Source organism: Tripterygium wilfordii, chromosome 23 (assembly GCF_013401445.1).
Source record: "Tripterygium wilfordii isolate XIE 37 chromosome 23, ASM1340144v1, whole genome shotgun sequence".
Lineage (NCBI taxonomy): Eukaryota > Viridiplantae > Streptophyta > Magnoliopsida > Celastrales > Celastraceae > Tripterygium > Tripterygium wilfordii.
The window spans coordinates 10,741,857-10,760,127 of NC_052254.1; the positions used below are offsets into that span (position 1 = coordinate 10,741,857).

The 18,271-nt window shown below is 38.0% G+C and overlaps 2 protein-coding genes across 3 annotated transcripts; both read left to right on the forward strand.

Annotated features, from left to right (window-relative positions):
* Nucleotides 1-1,358: 1,358 nt before the first annotated feature.
* LOC119993790 (protein ALP1-like) lies at nt 1,359-3,097 on the forward strand. Its single transcript, XM_038841028.1, has one exon. The coding sequence runs from the start codon at nt 1,477-1,479 to the stop codon at nt 3,031-3,033; it is 1,557 nt and encodes a 518-aa protein (XP_038696956.1). The 5' UTR covers nt 1,359-1,476; the 3' UTR covers nt 3,034-3,097.
* A 2,307-nt stretch (nt 3,098-5,404) lies between these two features.
* LOC119993202 lies at nt 5,405-17,830 on the forward strand. Of its 2 annotated transcripts, none has more exons than XM_038840214.1 (15): nt 5,405-5,599; nt 7,555-8,090; nt 8,295-8,571; nt 9,238-9,539; nt 10,755-10,940; nt 11,198-11,944; nt 12,118-12,212; nt 12,294-12,353; nt 12,439-12,527; nt 13,057-13,599; nt 14,424-14,498; nt 14,703-14,773; nt 14,880-14,937; nt 16,129-16,381; nt 16,750-17,830. In XM_038840214.1, exons 2-15 carry the CDS (start codon nt 7,678-7,680, stop codon nt 17,469-17,471), a joined length of 3,891 nt encoding a protein of 1,296 aa, XP_038696142.1. In that variant the 5' UTR covers nt 5,405-5,599; nt 7,555-7,677; the 3' UTR covers nt 17,472-17,830. The 2 variants fall into 2 exon arrangements, with proteins under 2 accessions (XP_038696142.1, XP_038696141.1); XM_038840213.1 differs by having other exon boundaries at nt 5,406-5,599; nt 16,129-16,393.
* The last annotated feature ends 441 nt before the right edge of the window (nt 17,831-18,271 follow it).

Below are 18,271 nucleotides of genomic sequence, written 5' to 3' on the forward strand. Positions count from 1 at the left end.
GGCCGTCTCTACTATCTGGAGTGCAGACATTCTCGAGGGTGTGACATCCTATAGTTTGGGCCGATAAAATGGTCATGTGGCCGGCTTCCATATTTTGGGCCGCCTTTGGGCTTGGGCCTTTTGCGAACCAGTCGGTCTGCAGGTTTGCGCGTTTCGTGTATGGGTGGTAGTTTCGTAATATGCAGAACCTTTGGACGGTGTGAGGAGTTTAAGGTTTGCTTTCTTTAATGTTCTCGTGATAAATCACGTTTATTGTACTTGTTTTAGACTTTTAGTCATTGACATTCTTGTTAAGGTTGGTTCCAAGTCAAATGCCATTGAGAGAGATTATTTAATACAACAGATTTGAAATTGAAATTTGTCGCAATTTCATGAATCAATTTGCCAAATATATAATCTCAATTTCATTTTTTGACCATTGTGATTGACATCATACACGGAATTGACGAAATTAAGAAATCTGGACAATCCTCAACCGGGTCCAAATTAGTCAACAACACGAATTTAATCAATCAAAAATGATGTCATTATTTACACTAATTTGAAGGCTCCGCAACTTTTTAGAATTTATGATTCAAATTTAATTATGGGGAAAAATCAGATAAATTTTAAAAATGAAAAAAAAATAATATTGTGTGATGTGGCACACATTCTCAAACTATTGGATTCAAATTATAGACTTTTATAGTTTTAAACGAATTACGAAGCTCGCATATCCTATTTACATCATTCTCATATTTAAAACCGATTATGAGTTTTTTTAAATTTTTTTCTCCCTTTTTAATTGCATAATTCCATCTTAAATTACAGCATTAACTTACCGCCAATCAAGGCTTAACCTTTTTTATTTTCCCTTTTCATTTGATGAAATAAATGGTAATAGAGGGATATATATATGACCCTAAACCCTAAAACATAAAATAATACAAGGAAATAATTTGCATTGAATCAATCGGAACCCCTAATATTTTGTAATAGAGGCTTTGATTGATTTTACAAATGTTATGATTGATTACAAGATATTTTCCCTAATTAGAAGTATAGGACAGCTAGGAAGGGGTTTCATGTTAAAAAGCGAAACAAGTAGGGGGTCATTGCATAAATACTTAGATGTTGAGAGCGTTCTACATAATTTTATCAACAAAAAGTCGTTATCATTGGAGTACAGTTTAAAGAGATCTTTTAAACTATTTTCTCCACGAGGCTTTTTGGGGCTCTTTCCCTCTTCCTTCCTCTAAACAAAAATTATTGTAACCCTCTCGCCCTTCACCGCGTTGAAAACAAAAGTTCAAGTCACCGTCAAAAGCCCGCGTTCACACGCTTGCTTGCGTTTTATATAAATAGTTCCTCCATTCTCCTCCGTTCACATCTCACATATCCGTTTGAATGCTCGATTTCACATTCCTTTCTCTCAAGCATTTCGTCGAACACTTTCAAGTCTAACAAACAGTCCGGTCTTCGTCTACTTCTCTATTAATGGAGCTCACTACTTTCCCATTTCTTAATCAAGAAGAGATTTCTCATTTCTACAGTCTGTTCCAAGACTTGGAAGGTTGTTTCAATGGGAACACGAATTTGAAAAAGCGGAGAAGAGAGGACGATGAAGGCGATAACAATAAGAAGAATAATCAGTCTGATAAGGAGGGAACCAAGATGAGTGCATTGAACGACATACTCGCTTCACTGATTATGTTCAACGAGGAAGAGGAGATAGAACAGAATCAGTGGGTCATTGAGTCTCAACAAGATAAAGGACTGTTCGATGCAAATTCGAAGCAGAAGATTCAAGTTATGAGTGACTATCAATCTAATTTACAAAACTATCATTCCGATTTGGATGAAATGGATCAATTGAGGACAAAGCGGGCCCGCAGTGCGGCAACCGTGGTGGCTGCAGTGGCAGTGGACAATGCTGTCTCTGAAAATCCGGCTCAGTCAGGCGGAAGCGGGTCGGGGTCGTCGGGTCAGCACCGCCGTCTGTGGGTCAAGGAGCGGTCGAAGGCCTGGTGGGACCGGTGTAACCATACCGATTTCCCAGAGGAGGAGTTCCGCCGCGCATTCCGGATGAGCAAGGCCACATTCGACCTGATTTGCGAGGAGCTCGATTCTGCAGTAATAAAGAAGAACACCATGCTTCGTGACGCGATTCCGGTCCGGCAACGCGTTGCGGTGTGTATATGGCGGCTCGCCACTGGTGAGCCTCTGCGACTGGTCTCGAGACGGTTCGGATTGGGGATTTCCACTTGTCACAAGCTAGTCCTGGAGGTTTGTTCCGCCATATATAGCGTTTTAATGCCAAAATTTCTTCAATGGCCCGACGAGAACAAAATCAATACGATTAAGGAGGAATTCAAATCCATGTCGGGTATAGCCAATGTTGGTGGATCAATGTACACTACACATATACCCATTATTGCTCCCAAAACCAGGGTTGCTGATTATTTCAACAAAAGGCACACTGAGAGAAACCAAAAGTCTTCATACTCGATGACTCTTCAGGGAGTTGTTGATCCAAAAGGGCTTTTCACTGATGTTTGCATTGGTTTGCCTGGTTCAATGCCTGATGACCAGATTTTGGAGAACTCTGCCTTGTTTCAGAGAGCCAACAGAGGACAATTGAGGGATGTTTGTATTGTTGGGAATTCTGGGCATCCTCTTATGGACTGGGTTTTAGTCCCTTATACACACCAGAACCTCACTTGGACACAGCATGCCTTCAACGAGAAAATCGATGACATTCAAAAAGTTTCTAAGGAGGCATTCATGAGATTGAAAGGGAGGTGGACTTGCTTGCAGAAAAGGACAGAAGTGAAGCTTGAGGACTTGCTAGTGCATCTTGGGGCTTGTTGTGTGTTGCACAATATATGTGAAATGAGGAATGAGGAGATGGACCCAGAACTCAGGTTCGAGCTTTTTGATGATGAGATGATCCCTGAGAACAACCTGAGGTCTGTCCCTTCAATACAAGCTAGAGATCATATTGCTCACAATCTCCTGCACCATGGCCTTGCAGGCACTTCTTTTCTAGTCTGATATGCTTTCATTGTCATTCTTTCTAGTTATGTTATAGAGCAATAAAAAGATTCGATTTTTTTGATGGGATTGTGTAAATCATATCATTTATGCCCCTCAACAGCCCAAAATTGAACCCCCATAATACTGAGTTGGGGGGTTCATGCCCACAATAGCAATTTGAACTCCTCCTAATCCCTCTACTCCAAATTCCAAAACAAGTGTTTACCCCACTCTCCCCAACCCGTCCCAGCTCGCAACCCCTCATCCAAGCATAGCCTTATTTACTTTCCTTTTCATTAGCCAATTGGTAGTCCATTCCTAGTAAAGTTATCACACCTTGATTCAATTGCTTCCCATAAATAGAGAATGTGCCTTGGATTGTTTCCTTCTTTTTTTTTTTGAAGAGCACTGTTGAATTGATATATTAGCATTAGAAAAAGAAGATCAGTTACAAGCTTGCAACCAATACAAGCAGAACTAAAGAAAATTCAAAGAGAAAAGGGACATAACATACATATTTGGATGAATTTAGTCCTTAATAGGTTGAGAATATTGGGGTCCTGACTACCCAGGTTGACAGATTGATATGCCTTCTGGCCCTTTTCCCTCACTGTATCAATGGTTTGGGCAGCAAATAATGAAATTTATTATTGAAGTTTGGAGAAAAATTTCTTTCTTCAACGTGCTGAGTCAATTCTTCCAGACATGAATAGATCTTATCCATTTGCAATTTCCACCATTTGATTTGCGCTATATAACATGATTGCTTGGTAGTGTACATTCTTTAATGTATATATTTTTTGGTCATTTTATAATATCCTTGAACATCTATGTTATGCATCTGGAGGTTGAGATGCAGGATTTCCCAAATATCCTTTGCTCAACACTTTTTTTTAGTATAGGGAAGGAGAGACTCGAATTCGAAACATCTATGACATGTCACACACATGAGTGTCATCTGAGTTACTCGTGCTTTTCTTCTCCTCAACACTTTGAGTTGGGGATCGGTGAATCTATAATTAAAGCCAATTACATGTTGTCACCCACGTGGACCAATGGGAGTGTCCCATGCCAGTCTCAAAGCGGGATAATCATATTCATGCATTGTCATGTCAGCACAAAAATGGTTTAATTATACACGTGTTCGTTAGAGACCAAAGTCCCATATCGAAAGATTGGTGGCAAACAATCTAGCTGATACGCATAGGCTCATTACCTTCCTACTAAGAGGTGCATTTTCTAATAAAAGGACAAAATGTGTAGGTCCAATATATTCTTGAGAATCGAATAATTCAAAACGAACAATACCTCTGGTGAATTGGGCTGGGCTAAATTATAACAGTGTCTTGTGCTATGTCGGCAAGTTAGATCATCATATGCATGTATTGGCTTCAACTTATTTGACTAAAAAGCTAAACTAATTAATAGCCGACTTGACTTCACCAAGGTTAACGTGTTGTCTCATTTACCAAGCGAATCAAAGCTCTTCAAATCCTTACTAAATACTAATAATTGGTTGACTTCACCAACCATTTCTGTTAACAACATGTTTTGACTTCTACCCTAAACAAAAGTAAAGAACAAAACTGTTAGAATTAACAGCATTTAACACGTGTTAATAAAACACTACTGAGAAAATATACTCCCTCTTTTAATTTTATTTAGGAAATAACCATGCTAAATTAACTCAAAAATCTGTTTATCATTTAGTTTATTTGGTTTGCTTTTAGAATTTTGTTTCACCAATTAAATTTCCAAACTTCTCAAAATCTAATTTGTGTCTTGTCTTCTTCACAATTTGCATGTAGTGGCTATTGTCATTAACAAGCCTCCAAAGTGGTTATGAACTCAATCCCATATTGGAAGTATGAGATTCTAATGTGGGGTTTATACGAGTGTTGGGCTCTCCGACCTCTTAAGTTACCTTTTGGGATGTGGTTCTCCCAACGTTTATATCAATTGGTATCAAGTGTTACACCATGTCTTTCAGTTGCAATTGTGTGGCGCGGATAGTGACGTCGGCATAGTAGTGTTCGTCAGGGACTAACTAGTGCAAAGCCAGCCCGCGTGGGCTTTAGGGTTGGGGAGTGTGGTGGAATACTGGAATGTTACGAATTGAATCCCACAACAAAAGTATGAGATTCTACTACGGGGTTTATATGGGCATTAAGTTCTCAAACCTTATAAGACATAAGCTAACTTTTGGTGTGCTTCTTTCAGGTTTCATATCAAAATTCCAAACAATTTCCTCCAACTGAATACCGGTTAATCCATTAAGACATTACATTCCTACATAACTAAATACCTCCACGAGCCGGCTCAAACGTTCTTCTCCCCAAAACACCCCTACCTTTGTATCCATTTTTGGATATTCTAACGAGGACCGGGCAAAAGAGTAAATTGTATACTAGCATTCCATGGCCGATCAAAACAGAGCCCGCCTCGCCCTCCATGCCTCGCTACGAAGCTTCGATTTGGACATCCGATTCCTCTTAAATATCCAATTCCAATCTCCTAAGTAAAAAGTCGTCGCGGCTTTCCTCTACGAACCACAATTTGACGATCATTCACTCGATTATTCAAGGTAGATTTATGTACTTCTTTAAATTAGTATTTTCACATTTTTTTTTTTGAATTCCGTAGATTCAAGTTTAGGGTTTCTTTTTTTGGTTATTATTTTTGTAGTTGAGGTTGAATTCTGATTTTCTTATTTGCGTTTGTCTGATGATTCAACTTGTAGTATTTCGTTTTTGAATTTTGTGATATGCAATTTTTTTGGCCAAGGAATTATTGAAGGAACTTAGATTTTGAAATTAGATGGGAGAATTAGGAATGGAACAGTGATCTGAAACTTAGACTAAGAAGCATTCATGTAAGGAGTATCTAATTTGATGAATGTGGGTTTTGTGTTCAATGAGAAATCTGATCACCGGACAAATATGAGCAATTGAAGAAAGAATAAATGAAGACATTAAAATTTATTTTTCTGTGTTCATTGTGTAATTTATTAGATAACACATTCAACTTAGAAAGTGAACTTGAAAGCATCATTAAAAGAGAAAAGGTAAACAATTCCGGTGCACAAGGCTCCTCTAGTGGGCGGGGTTGGGGACATGCATGATTTACGCAGTCCTTACCTCCACATAATTATTTGGCCGAAAATTGAACGGGGATAGTCAGTCTTAAAGAAGGAAAGATTTATATGGTCATATTGCATAAGATTCTTTTATTTAAATAAATTATTTACATTTTGTGTTGCATTTTACAAAATAATATATTTTCATTCTGAGTAGCAAGGTTGCTTTCGAAATTGTAACAAGTTAATTGTTGTTGTTTGATTTCATTAGCTTTGATGATTTTGTAAAATTTTATGCATATACTTGGCATGATATAAATTGACGTCACTTATGCAGCCAGTGGCATGTTTTTAAGCAAATAGCTCCTTTAGTGCTTGTCTTACTTTTATTTTTCTATTTTTTATTTCTATGATAGCTAGTGAGCTCAGGTTCACCTTAGGTGCTAACATAGTTTGAACGGAGGGCAACCTATATCACAGTGATGCAAAATGCTTACTTTCTTTTTATGAGTGACCATTTATCGAACAGAGATAGTGAATGTTCATCCACTGGGTAAATCATATCATATTTTGATTTTTGCATGCTAGCATTAGTTGTGCTGCTAAGAGCAAAACTTACATTACAGAGGAGTAAATGTTTGATTCTACTTGCATAGAGCTTAAAGATACTTAAACTTGTTCTAATTTGCTACAATGAAGTGAATTGGTTTCCTACATGCAGCAGTAGCTTGGTTGGATAATGAAGAGACAGTTTGATCACATATATTCGAGTAAGGAAACCTCGTATATGGTCCCTATAGCCTATAGGGTTAAACAACTAACGAAGATCTCTTGAAATGGTCTTAAATGGCTGGGTTAAATGTGATGGTTATATTGATTGGATCTTTGTTTTGTTCTTGTGTCTTTACTCTTTACCCAACGACTAATAGAAAAGCAGATCAATTCCCTGAAGGCTGGTTACTTAGTTGAAACCTTGTTGTGAGACCGTGCTGCTTATGTTGATTAGATGAAATCAATCATCTCTGAATAGAGGGGAAAAATTACATTTATGTTTTGATAGTATTCTGCATTTTGTTACTGTAACCTTCCAGATGGGAAGGTATGAGATTGGTGAGCTACACAGAACCGTTGTTGTTGATTTGAGCCCATTGTGAAAGTCTGAGCCGGGAGGCACAAGAATTTTTTACTTATGCAACCTCGAAAGTATTTTCTGCTAGTTTAATGAATTTATGGTTTTAGATTTGCAGGATCATGAATTCTAGCTTAGTTTAGATGCTCCTGATTTTATGCAATTGAACTACATTTTGGATGTTCTAGCATTGGACATTCAATTTATATATCATTTACTTTTATGAGTATCAGCTGGTGAATTTGTAAACTAGAGATAATATAAGAAGATGATGGCATTGCATTTGATGGATTTTGCATTTGGTTTCTTGGCATTTGGTGTTTTTCCTTTGTAGGTGCATCGTGTCACGTTGTTAGAAGTTTGAAATTGCCTTTTATGTGCAACAAGATTGTATTTTTGTCATGCATGGTTGTACTTATTGGATCTACAAGATTGTGGATGTGAGAAAAGTTATGCCATGGCTGCATCTAGTAAGTTTGATATGTCATCACGTAGCCCAGACAGGCAGCTATTTGCTAATGGCAAGCGTGGATCCAACTTAGCCTTTTCAATAGACAGATCAGCAAGCTTTCGTGAGAGCATGGAGAATCCCATTTTATCCTCTCTCCCGAACATGCCTAGAAGCAGTTCTTGTGTGACACAAGGAGATGCTGTCAATTTCTTCCAATGTTTGCGTTTTGATCCAAAGGTAGTGGCTGCAGACCACAAGTCTAATCGTCAAGGGGACTTGAAGCGACTTATAAATGTTGCTCTTGGTTCAGTGGATGATTCTCCTTCTGTTTCTTTAAAAGGAAAGCTGTTACCCTCTCCGATACCGGAGGAAATTAAGCGCGTCAGATCTGGTCTGCGTGAAAGTTCTGTCAAGGCCAGGTAGCGTTTTTGTATGTCTTGTATTTGGTTTATCGCAATAATCTACACAATTCATGTGCACAAGGCTCCCGCATTGGGTGAGTAGGGGATAAGTAGGATGACGTAGACCCTACCCTCATATAATATGTGGAGAGACTATTTCCAAGAATTGAACATGTGACCTGGAAATGCTTAATAAGTTTGTTAAATTTTTTCAATTAACAGGGAACGCAAGAAGATTTTCAATGAAGCCTTGTCTGTATTTAACAAGTTCTTTCCCAGCATACCTTCGAAAAAAAGATCGCGATCAGATGGTTTTCCTAATGACCGGCCAAATGCCATGCTATCAAGTGATCGGTCTGTCCTGGGCCCAAACCTTGGTAAGATGGAACTTCAAAATCATTCCATCTCAGGTTTTGAACATGATCAGCAAAAGTCCGAAGAAAGGGCCAAAAGTGCTGTTCCAAAGAAACGCACCCGGACTTCTTTGGCGGACTTGAGGGTCTGTATCATCAAACTATCACTTTATGTGTGCTTTTTTTTTTTTTTGCTCTTGTTTGCTGGTGTTGTGATCCTCCCCTGATGTTGTTCATTAACATATAATTTCATTGGCTTGTAATAACCCTCAGCAGCTATAAGTGTTGCATATGGGTTAGGTAGTATTTCTTTTTCTGTTTATTTTTGCATTATAACGGTCACTAATTGCCAGTGTGGGTATTGCTGTTTAGATTCCTTCTGTTTTGCTTTCTACCCATGTAATCTAGAAGCGTCCTTTTAGTTTACTTACCCTTTTCTTCTGAACACCCCTATTACCTCTACATTTTTCATTGTCCGAGTAAGGGACAATATTGTTTTTTGTTTAGATTTTGGAAAACGAGTTGTTATTTAGCGTTTGTAAAATTTCTTAATGTTTTAGATGAAGGATTTATGTGATTAAATTATGGACTTACTTTCATATACTCATATTTGCATACATATACTCAGTAACTCTTACACATGGATGTGTTTAAGCATTAGATTTTATGTTTTTCCTTTACCATCCCATTTATTGTAATTTTGGAGGTGTCAACTAGTCCTGCACGGTTGCACTGATGCTTTTTGTGTGGCATGATGCATGATGCAACACTGTCTCTCCCAATGAACTTACACTTGAGTCTGATAAAACTAGATGGATGCTCGGAGTGGTACTACTATTGTCAGGACATCTGGTGTTGTAGATAGGGAGAGGGAAATGGTAAGAATTGCAAATAGTGGTGCTGTTCAGGGTGATGATCGAGGTCTCTCGATTGCAGTTGATGGTTGGGAAAAGTCAAAAATGAGGAAGAAGCGCTCTGGGATAAAGCTAGATCTCTCTCCGACTTCTGTGTCGGCTAAATCCACTAATGGCTATCGGGAACCTAAACAGGGAATACAGCAAAGACCTGTCAGTGATGTTCGATCAAAGTCAAATAACCATTCCCATGGGTTCAGGTCTGCTTTCTTTAAGTGCAATTATTAGTGCTCGACGTTGGCAACTATTAAAACCCTCATAAATGAAGTCTATGCTTTTCTTTTATAGAAATATCTGTATCCACCAAATTTTGCTACTTCTCTCTGTTGCCAATTCGGTAATGCGTGGCCTTTATTTATCAGTAGAATTTCCTTTCAGTATATTGTTTATTGCCTAAATATATATTGAACTTTTATATGCTCATCGTGAGAATCCTTTAGTAGTAGGGTGGTTGTTAATACAAGAGGTGGAGGTTGCGTCGCTTGTCCCCTCTTTATTCTGGAAGCTTCTTTGTTTTTTTACCTGTTTCCTTTGGGAGTATGTGTTGCATGTGTACTTTATTCTTCAGACTTCAAGGAAAACCTACCATTAGAAATTTGAATAAGCTGTTAGTTATGCAATTATGCTTCTTGTTAGTTTCAGGTTTTGTGGCAAATTTTTTTTTGAGTTTCTTATTCGAATTTTAAGTATTTGGTTATTAATACAAGATAAGTTTTTGGAAACTCTAGATTAAGTTACCTTTAAAAATGAGAACTGATTAAGAAGGTTCAGAAAGTGGGTGAGAGTTCTGCACATAAATGGTACTAATTTGTTGGTTCCTCTGTATCCTCTTATTATGTTCCTGTAAATGTTGTCATCCTTTACTGTAGTGTCCTTATGTGGTCTATTCTCAAGGTAAGTTCTCATACCTATAAAATTTAGTTGATCCATGAATACACATGCTTCAGTGCATGAATGAATCTTACATATGAATGTAGTATGAAGAGTTAGAACTGGGATGATAAAAGCTTAGCATCTAGCTCCTTCCAAAATCACAATCGTAAACCATCCATTCACTTTATTTTGTTGCATCTAACGCATGGAGAATGTTTTACTTTGCAATAATAATAGCTCCTTTTAGCTAAAAGTGGAGATCCAATAAGTTTTTTGCTACTTTTGGCTACTTTTGATGAGTATGCAAGTCAAAGGATTCGGATCAAAGGCAGTTGAATAGGATTGCATATCGCTATTGCCTGACAAAATCAAAGGGTCAACAGGCTTCCCTTTTACGATCAAAGCCAAGATATATTTTTTGAATTTTTGTGCTAGGGATCAATCTGGTGTGCCATACCATGTTTTTACTTTACAGTAAGAAATATATTTAGGTTATGAATTTCCCTGTTCTTCTGTTTATCTTGCAATTTTAATTTTATTAGGCCAGGAGCTGCAAATGGAACTATGGGAATTGGAAAATCAGATTGTTTTTCACAACAGACAGACTTGATCATGCGGTCATCTATCCCTACGACTGATGCAGCACACAATGGCTCTCTTCTCAGTGAGAGGAGAGATCGTTCTCTTGGTTCAGATAAAGAAAAAGTGAATCTTCGAGCTGTTAATAGGTATACATAGCATCATAACCCATCTATTTTTTTTCTTCTTATGTAGCGTTGGGAAGGGATGGGGGTTGTTATCACTTATCACTGAAGTTGTTAGTCTGTCAAAATAGTTTCCTCCCTTGCCCTTCATCATTCCTTTGTTCTTTTCCCTCTGTTTTTCCTTTCCTTTTTTTCATTGTGGGAATTATATTATGGGTACAGAGTATTTCCTTTTCCCAATCAATTTTGATTTACATGCCCTTCTTTCCTAAAAAATTCAGGACAATCATTCGAGATAGTCCTAATTCAGATAGCACCATGTCAAGTACAAAAATGAATGCATCTGTTCGTGGTCCACGATCAGGTTCAGGAATCACTCCCAAGTTGTCACCAGTTGTCCATAGAGCTAATGATTGGGAGCTTTCGCACTGTACAAATAAGTCAGATGCTGTTATTGGAGTTAATAATCGCAAATGCACGGCATCAGCTCGATCTTCTTCACCACCTGTTCCCCATTGGGGTGGCCAGCAGCCACAGAAGATCTCCCGAACTGCGAGAAGAACGAATTTGGTTCCTATTGTTTCAAATAGTGATGAAACTTCTGCTTTGGATGCTGTATCGGATGCTACAGGTCACGAAGTTGGGTTGGGATTTGCCAGGCGCTTGAATGGAAGCTCTCCACAGCAAGTTAAAATAAAAGGTGAACCCATGTCATCAGCTGCATTATCTGAAAGTGAAGAATCTGGGGCTCCTGAAATTAAATCAAAAGAGAGGTGCAAAAAGTCAGATGAGATAGAAGAGAAAGGTGGACAGAATGTCCAAAAAATGTCTACTTTGATTCTGCCGACAAGAAAAAATAAGCTTCTTACTGGGGAAGACCTTGGAGACAATATACGGAGGCAAGGAAGGAGTGGGAGGGGTTTTACTTCTGCGAGGTCTCTTGTGCCAGCATCTGCTGAGAAGCTTGGCAATGTGGGAACAGCAAAACAGCTTAGGAGTGCCAGACTTGGTTTTGAGAAATCCGATAGGTGAAACATCTGTTCCCACCTTTGAATTCAAACAAAAGAAATTTATATTCCTTGCTTTTGCTTTTTGCCATACTTATTTCCAATTATGTAAAAATTGGCTTGACCACTGGGTAATCTAGCTATGCTACGTCAGTTCAAACAAGTGCCTATCATTTTGTGCAAATCTTATGCAGCAAAACAGGTCGCCCGCCAACTAGGAAACTCTCTGATCGTAAGGCTTATAAACGTCACAAGCATATGGCAGTCAGCACAGAAGCTGATTTTACTGGTAGTTGTCTTTTGAATAACTAGTATTCCTATTGATCTGTGCTTACTTTGTCTCACTCTCTTTTCACCTGGTTCATTTTAGTTGGTTCAGATGATGGGCATGAAGAGCTATTGGCTGCTGCTAATGCTGTTATTAATCCTGGTACCATTGTATATGAAGCGTTTTATTCGTACTTTGTAAAATGTTCTTGTACCGTTGTATTAATATAATTGGTTGTTCATTGCAGCTTATGCGCTTTCCAGCTCTTTTTGGAGGCAGATGGAGCCACTTTTTGGTCTTATGTCTGATATAGACATTGCTTTTTTAGAGCATCAGGTGCTGTCCTTTTCTTTTTTTGTCAAAAGAGTTGGTGTTTATGATCATGATTGTGAAAGTGGATTGTGTCTTAATGAGATTTGCACACCTTTTATAGTCTAACAACTTTACTTTTAGTCATGGATGCTCGTCAGGAAACATTCCTTCTTGACTTGTTGATACTTGTCAAGTTTGACTGATTATGTTTACCATATAGCAATTTTTGAAGTCCTCTTACTTGTCTTGATAATGTTGCATGAAAACAGTGGTAATTGTTGTCGCACTTGTTACCTCGTACATGCTGGAATCTTTTAATGATGCTTCCAGTTTTTATCATCTTCTTGGAAGGCTAAAGCATCTTTGTTTAATGTCGAGAAATCATTTTAATGATCTGCAAAGTATTTTACATGTATACGAAACACCAATGCCTTGTTTAGTCGTCGAGACTTTTTATGATTTATTCTTTAAATAAAGTTATGCATTGTGCAATTGTATTAGTAAAAACTTTTTATTGTGTGAGTTTCGCTAATTTTCCTTCACATAATTTCAGGGAAGCTTTGAAACCATGGCAGCAATAGTAGCAACGGCTCCTAATCCTTCTGGTGCAAACGGTATTAACATTGTTCCTAATGGGAATGGATTGATTGATAGTGACGGAGAGGTGGGGCTGGCTGGTGAAACAAGGGATATTACCCTTTGTCAGAGACTCATATCAGCTATAATTTCAGAGGAAGATTACACCAGTGGAAATGATGAACTTGAATTTGATGAATATGGAAGTGAAAATGATCTAGATGGAGAGTGGCAAGAAAATGGATTAAATCAACTAGATAACGTTCAGTTTGCTGGGCATATTCCTTTTAAGGGCTATAGAATGCATGGTGAGTGGGAACATGGCCGGCCAAAAGTTAATATGTTGGGCACCCCAAGCACGGGGATCAACTCAACCTTCGGTCATCCCCCAAATGAAAAACTTTCAGATCAAGCACCAATGCCTGGCATAGCGTATCCTGAACTTCAGTATGATAATATGAATATGAATGAAAAACTTTATCTTGAGCTGCAGAGCATCGGGATTTGTCCAGAAATAATGGTACATTATCTACACTAGAAATATAATACTCATTTTGGTTTTTCTTTTAGACCTGTGTTACCTCTTCTTCAGAATGGGTATTTTATAAAAATCTCTATCAGTTGGCAGTTTTTATTGCCTCTCTCTGTACTTCTTGTGGCTCGAGCGCATGTGTTTTTGCAGCATTACGAGTGTGGTTGGTAGTGATATTTAGCCAAAACCTCTTTCTCAGTTGTTTGGATAATAAGAATAAAACCCTTCAAAGTTTTGTTGGTGTTCTCTTTCCTGTTCTTTGTGCCTTATCTTTCTGTCAGTATATATATAAAAGGTGTGAAACGCCCCAAACCAACAAATTAACTTATTGGGTTTAATGACAAAGTAACTAATATTAACATGGTATCGGAGCAGGAGGTCTTGGGTTCAAACCTTAGCTTCTGCAATTTAAACCTCCATTTGTGGTTGCCCAAGTGTGCCTTTGTGTGTGTTTGTTGTTGCCCCAAGTGAGGGACTTGTGTGAGTAGCCCTAGTGTTGGGCCTCATTTGTTGTGCACGTGTTTGGCCGTCGGATTGTCCAGCCCACACGTGAGGGGGAGTGTTGGAATATGGTATAAATGATATGAAATACCCTAAACCAACATGTTATTTTATTGGGCTGGATGACAAAGTAACTAATCTTAACATGGTATCGAAGCAGGAGGTCTTATGTTCAAACCCTCTATATCCCTTTGGTGGCACTCCCTTGGTGCCTTGCAATAAAATTCTTTTTCAAGCAAAAGAGAAAAAAAAAAAGAAAAAAAGAAAGGGGCTTGTTTATGTATCTTACCGATCACTTGTTTTGTTGTCAGCCTGATAGAGGACAAACAAGGACTGAAGGAATCTCAATGGACATCAGCAAGTTAAGGGAGGAGTACCATGGCCAGGTATTTTCCTTTTTTTACATTACTAAAGCCCTTGTGTAAATTGACTCAAATCTTCACCTTCTGACCATATTTGATATTGCATTTCCATTTTCTTATGATTATCATGAGAAAATCTGCCGAATGTGATGGAGTTTTTTTCTTCGATTACAATATTATTTGTTATTGGACTCTCCATCTCATGGTATTTCTCTGTTGATGCTACAGATTTCAATGACGAAAGTCTTGCTGAATGGTCTGATAAAATCTGCCTTCGAAGCCAAAGAACTTCAAGAAAAGTAATGACATTGTCCGCTCTTCAGATGACTATATATTTGTCTCTTTTTGTGAAAAAAGATTTTGTGATCCTCTTGTAACCACTGTTTTTTCGTGTCTTTCATGTAGGGAGTTTGAACGACATGCTCATGACAAACTTGTTACTATGGCTTATCAAAAGTATATGGTAATATTCTGATGTCTTCACTCTGTTTAATTCTACCGTATATAATTGACTGTATCGCAGCAAAGTCAAGAGATATAGGCCAGGTTAAAGTAGCAAGGTCCTTCAAAACCCAAAAATAAAGAAGAGTAAATGCTTCTTCTGTACTTAGTTTAATGTCTTCTTGGAAGGAGGCTGTGGTTCATCAAAATGGGCTGTTATGGGTCCGATTGCAGAGCAAAATAAAGAGTAGAAGTAGAAAATAGAAGAAAGGCGTTAGTGGTCCAAACACTTCAAGTTTATGGTTACTATCTATTTGTCTGGGTTGGTTGGTTTACACATTACACTCAAGTGCCATTATGCCAACTTACATAGAATGACCTCTTAAGAATCAAGAAATACATAAATAAATAAATAAGTACATAAGAAATCGATAAAAGCTTCCTGTAATTTTTCAAGGGTGGTCATGTAAGTAAGCTATGGTTCAACAAATTGACTTTTAGGTGGTGTATTGATGGTGGGCCAAATAAGGCGTATAAATAGAGGTAACAGAAAAGTGGGTCGGATATAGTTCGAGGCATCCCAAAGCTTCAAATTTATGACTATTACATAGTCGGGTTGTTTGGTTTTCATAAATGGTACCGTACTGCATTCTTACCCGGTCAAGTAACTACTGCAATTACTAGATGTTATTTGCTGAAAGAAGTCAGGAGAATATAGAAAAGTGAATATGGATCAGTTTCCATCTTTTCCTTTTTGCCTTTGAAGGGGGCTGTACTGGTAGTTTGTAACTCTGTATAACTAGGTCAGTTTGGTGTACAAGGTTACCAACGTTGTGGGGAATATTGGATGTAGCTATACTCCTGCACTGCCATGAGGCCTCTACATTAAGTGAACAGATGACAATCAATTTGCATATAATAATGATAATTTCGGTTTAGTGCATTCTGGTCTATTTGGTTTGTGAAATGTTTTACGGCTTGGTGTGACTCCTGTAAATTTTTATCATTTCACTTCATACATTCACTTTTTAACTACTGTTGAATTTTTTTTATTTATTTGAATGTAAGCATTTGTTCCTGTACCAGTTATTACTTGTTCTTCTCAATAAACTAGTTATTATTTGTTTTACCAAAGGCTATCACATCATGGAATGATGGTTGGTGTCCGTTCTTTTGTTTTTTATATTTATTAATTGATCCAGTCTCTCTGTAGACTTGTTGGGGCCCTAATGCCACTGGTGGGAAGAGTTCCAGTAGTAAGATGGCCAAGCAATCAGCCTTGGCACTTGTTAAGCGCACACTGGAACAATGTCATCATTTTGAAGATACGGGCAAGAGCTGCTTCAGTGAGCCCTTGTTTAAGGATATTCTTCCTTCCAGGCCTTCCCAACTAAATAGCTCACAATCAGTAGATACTCCTACTGATTGTGAATCTGCAAAACCATTTACCAATACCTCCCTGGAAGGTAGAGTTTCAGGTATTTATTGATGCCTTCTGGTCAAGAAGTGTGGATTGTTTTCATATATGTGTTTTATAAAAAATGTTGTTGTCATCATCATCCAATCCTTTATCCCAAAAGTTTGGGATCGGCTACATGACTCTATGAGTAAATCAATGAGAATCCACTATTTGTATTTGTTTCCGCCATTCATTTATATCTAAGATCATACTTTCATCAACTTCTATTTATTCCATATCCTTTAAAAAACGTGGCAGGTTTTTTTTTTCCGCATATATATTGTTCTTCATCTTATTTTAACTCCCTTTTCCTAACACAGTTCTTTTGGGACATATAGCAGAATTGATTTTCAGATTCTTGTGTCTTTTCTGCAGCTTCCGTGGTATCACAGCCAGCTAATCTAGTTTCACGGTTGAGTCAGAATGGGGACAGCTACATTAATTCCTCTGAGATGCTTCCACCAGCAAATCGGTTATCTGGACAAACTTCCGTGAAAGAATATGTGTGTTCAGACAGGTTGAAAAAGAGGGAAATAGTGGTTGGTGATGTTATTGGTGGTACTCTTGGTACTTCATCTAGTGCCCCTTCAGGCATTGGAACCTCTCCATCAAGCAGTACAAAAGGTAAGAGGAGTGAGAGAGACAGGGAGGGGAAGGGTCAAGGTAGAGAGGTTTTATCTAGGAATGGAAATAATAAAATTGGCCAAACTGGATTATCTAACGCCAAGGGGGAAAGGAAGCCTAAAACAAAGCCTAAGCAGAAAACAACTCAATTGTCTGTTTCTGTAAATGGCCTTCTTGGCAAGACTTCAGAGCAACCCAAACCAACATTGCTTTCTGAATCAAGGTCGAGTGCAATGACTACCAACACAAAGGTGAAAAATGGTTTTGGCTTGGACTCATTGGATGAGGCTATTGACTTGTCCAACCTGCAGCTACCGGGCATGGATGTGTTAGGTGTTCCTGATGATTTTGGTGGCCAAGGGCAGGATCTGGATTCATGGTTGAACATTGATGACGATGGACTCCAAGATCATGACTTCATGGGCCTTGAAATTCCGATGGATGACCTTTCAGACTTAAATATGATGGTTTGACATTGCTTTCTTTGTATAGTATTCATTACACTTTTGACAAATGAAAAGTAATCGCTGTTGTCAAGAAATGACGAGTACAACGTTGGTCATGGCCATCCAGTTAAAAATTAGGTAAAATAGATCCGTCTGTAGACTTCTCAAGAAGTTAATTTAATTATTTTGATGTTCCGGGTTTTCTGGTATTAAGTTAGTGGGATATACCATAAAAATCTTTTGTTCAAGGTACAAATTAGCATGTCCTAGTGGGTTATACTTTAGCGAAGACTGTATCATGGCTGTGGCTTTTACAGATCTGATAACAATGCTCTTGTAAATACATTTACAGTTTTTTACTAAATTGAGTTTTTTTTCCAGTGCAATGATCTCTTTTTGGGCTACTTGTGTGTTGTCTTTTTCTGTCCCATTATTTTTCAAAAACAACTAAATGGTTCTTTTTAGTATTTTGCCTCTTGTTGGATGCTCAGTTAGTGCCACTAAACTGATTTCTGCTGGTCACCTGTAATTTAAAGTATTGTTTCTAAGGGATCTCCCTGATAACCAGAGTGAGAAATATGTAGAGTGCTCGCTCTTCCCTCCACTTTTGTAGTCATTTCTTTCCTCTTTTGATACATTTATTGGCTTTCAGTATCTCGTACTTTCAGGCTACCGGATGGTAAGATTTTTCTCACTCATTTTCTTCTTGCTCTCATTCTTTAGAGGCTAGTTGCTCTGGATCTGCGCCATTCATGAGTTCTCATTCGTGGTATTATTATTCTAGATAGATTGATCATGCTTAATTGGTGGAATTCCCATTTCCATTT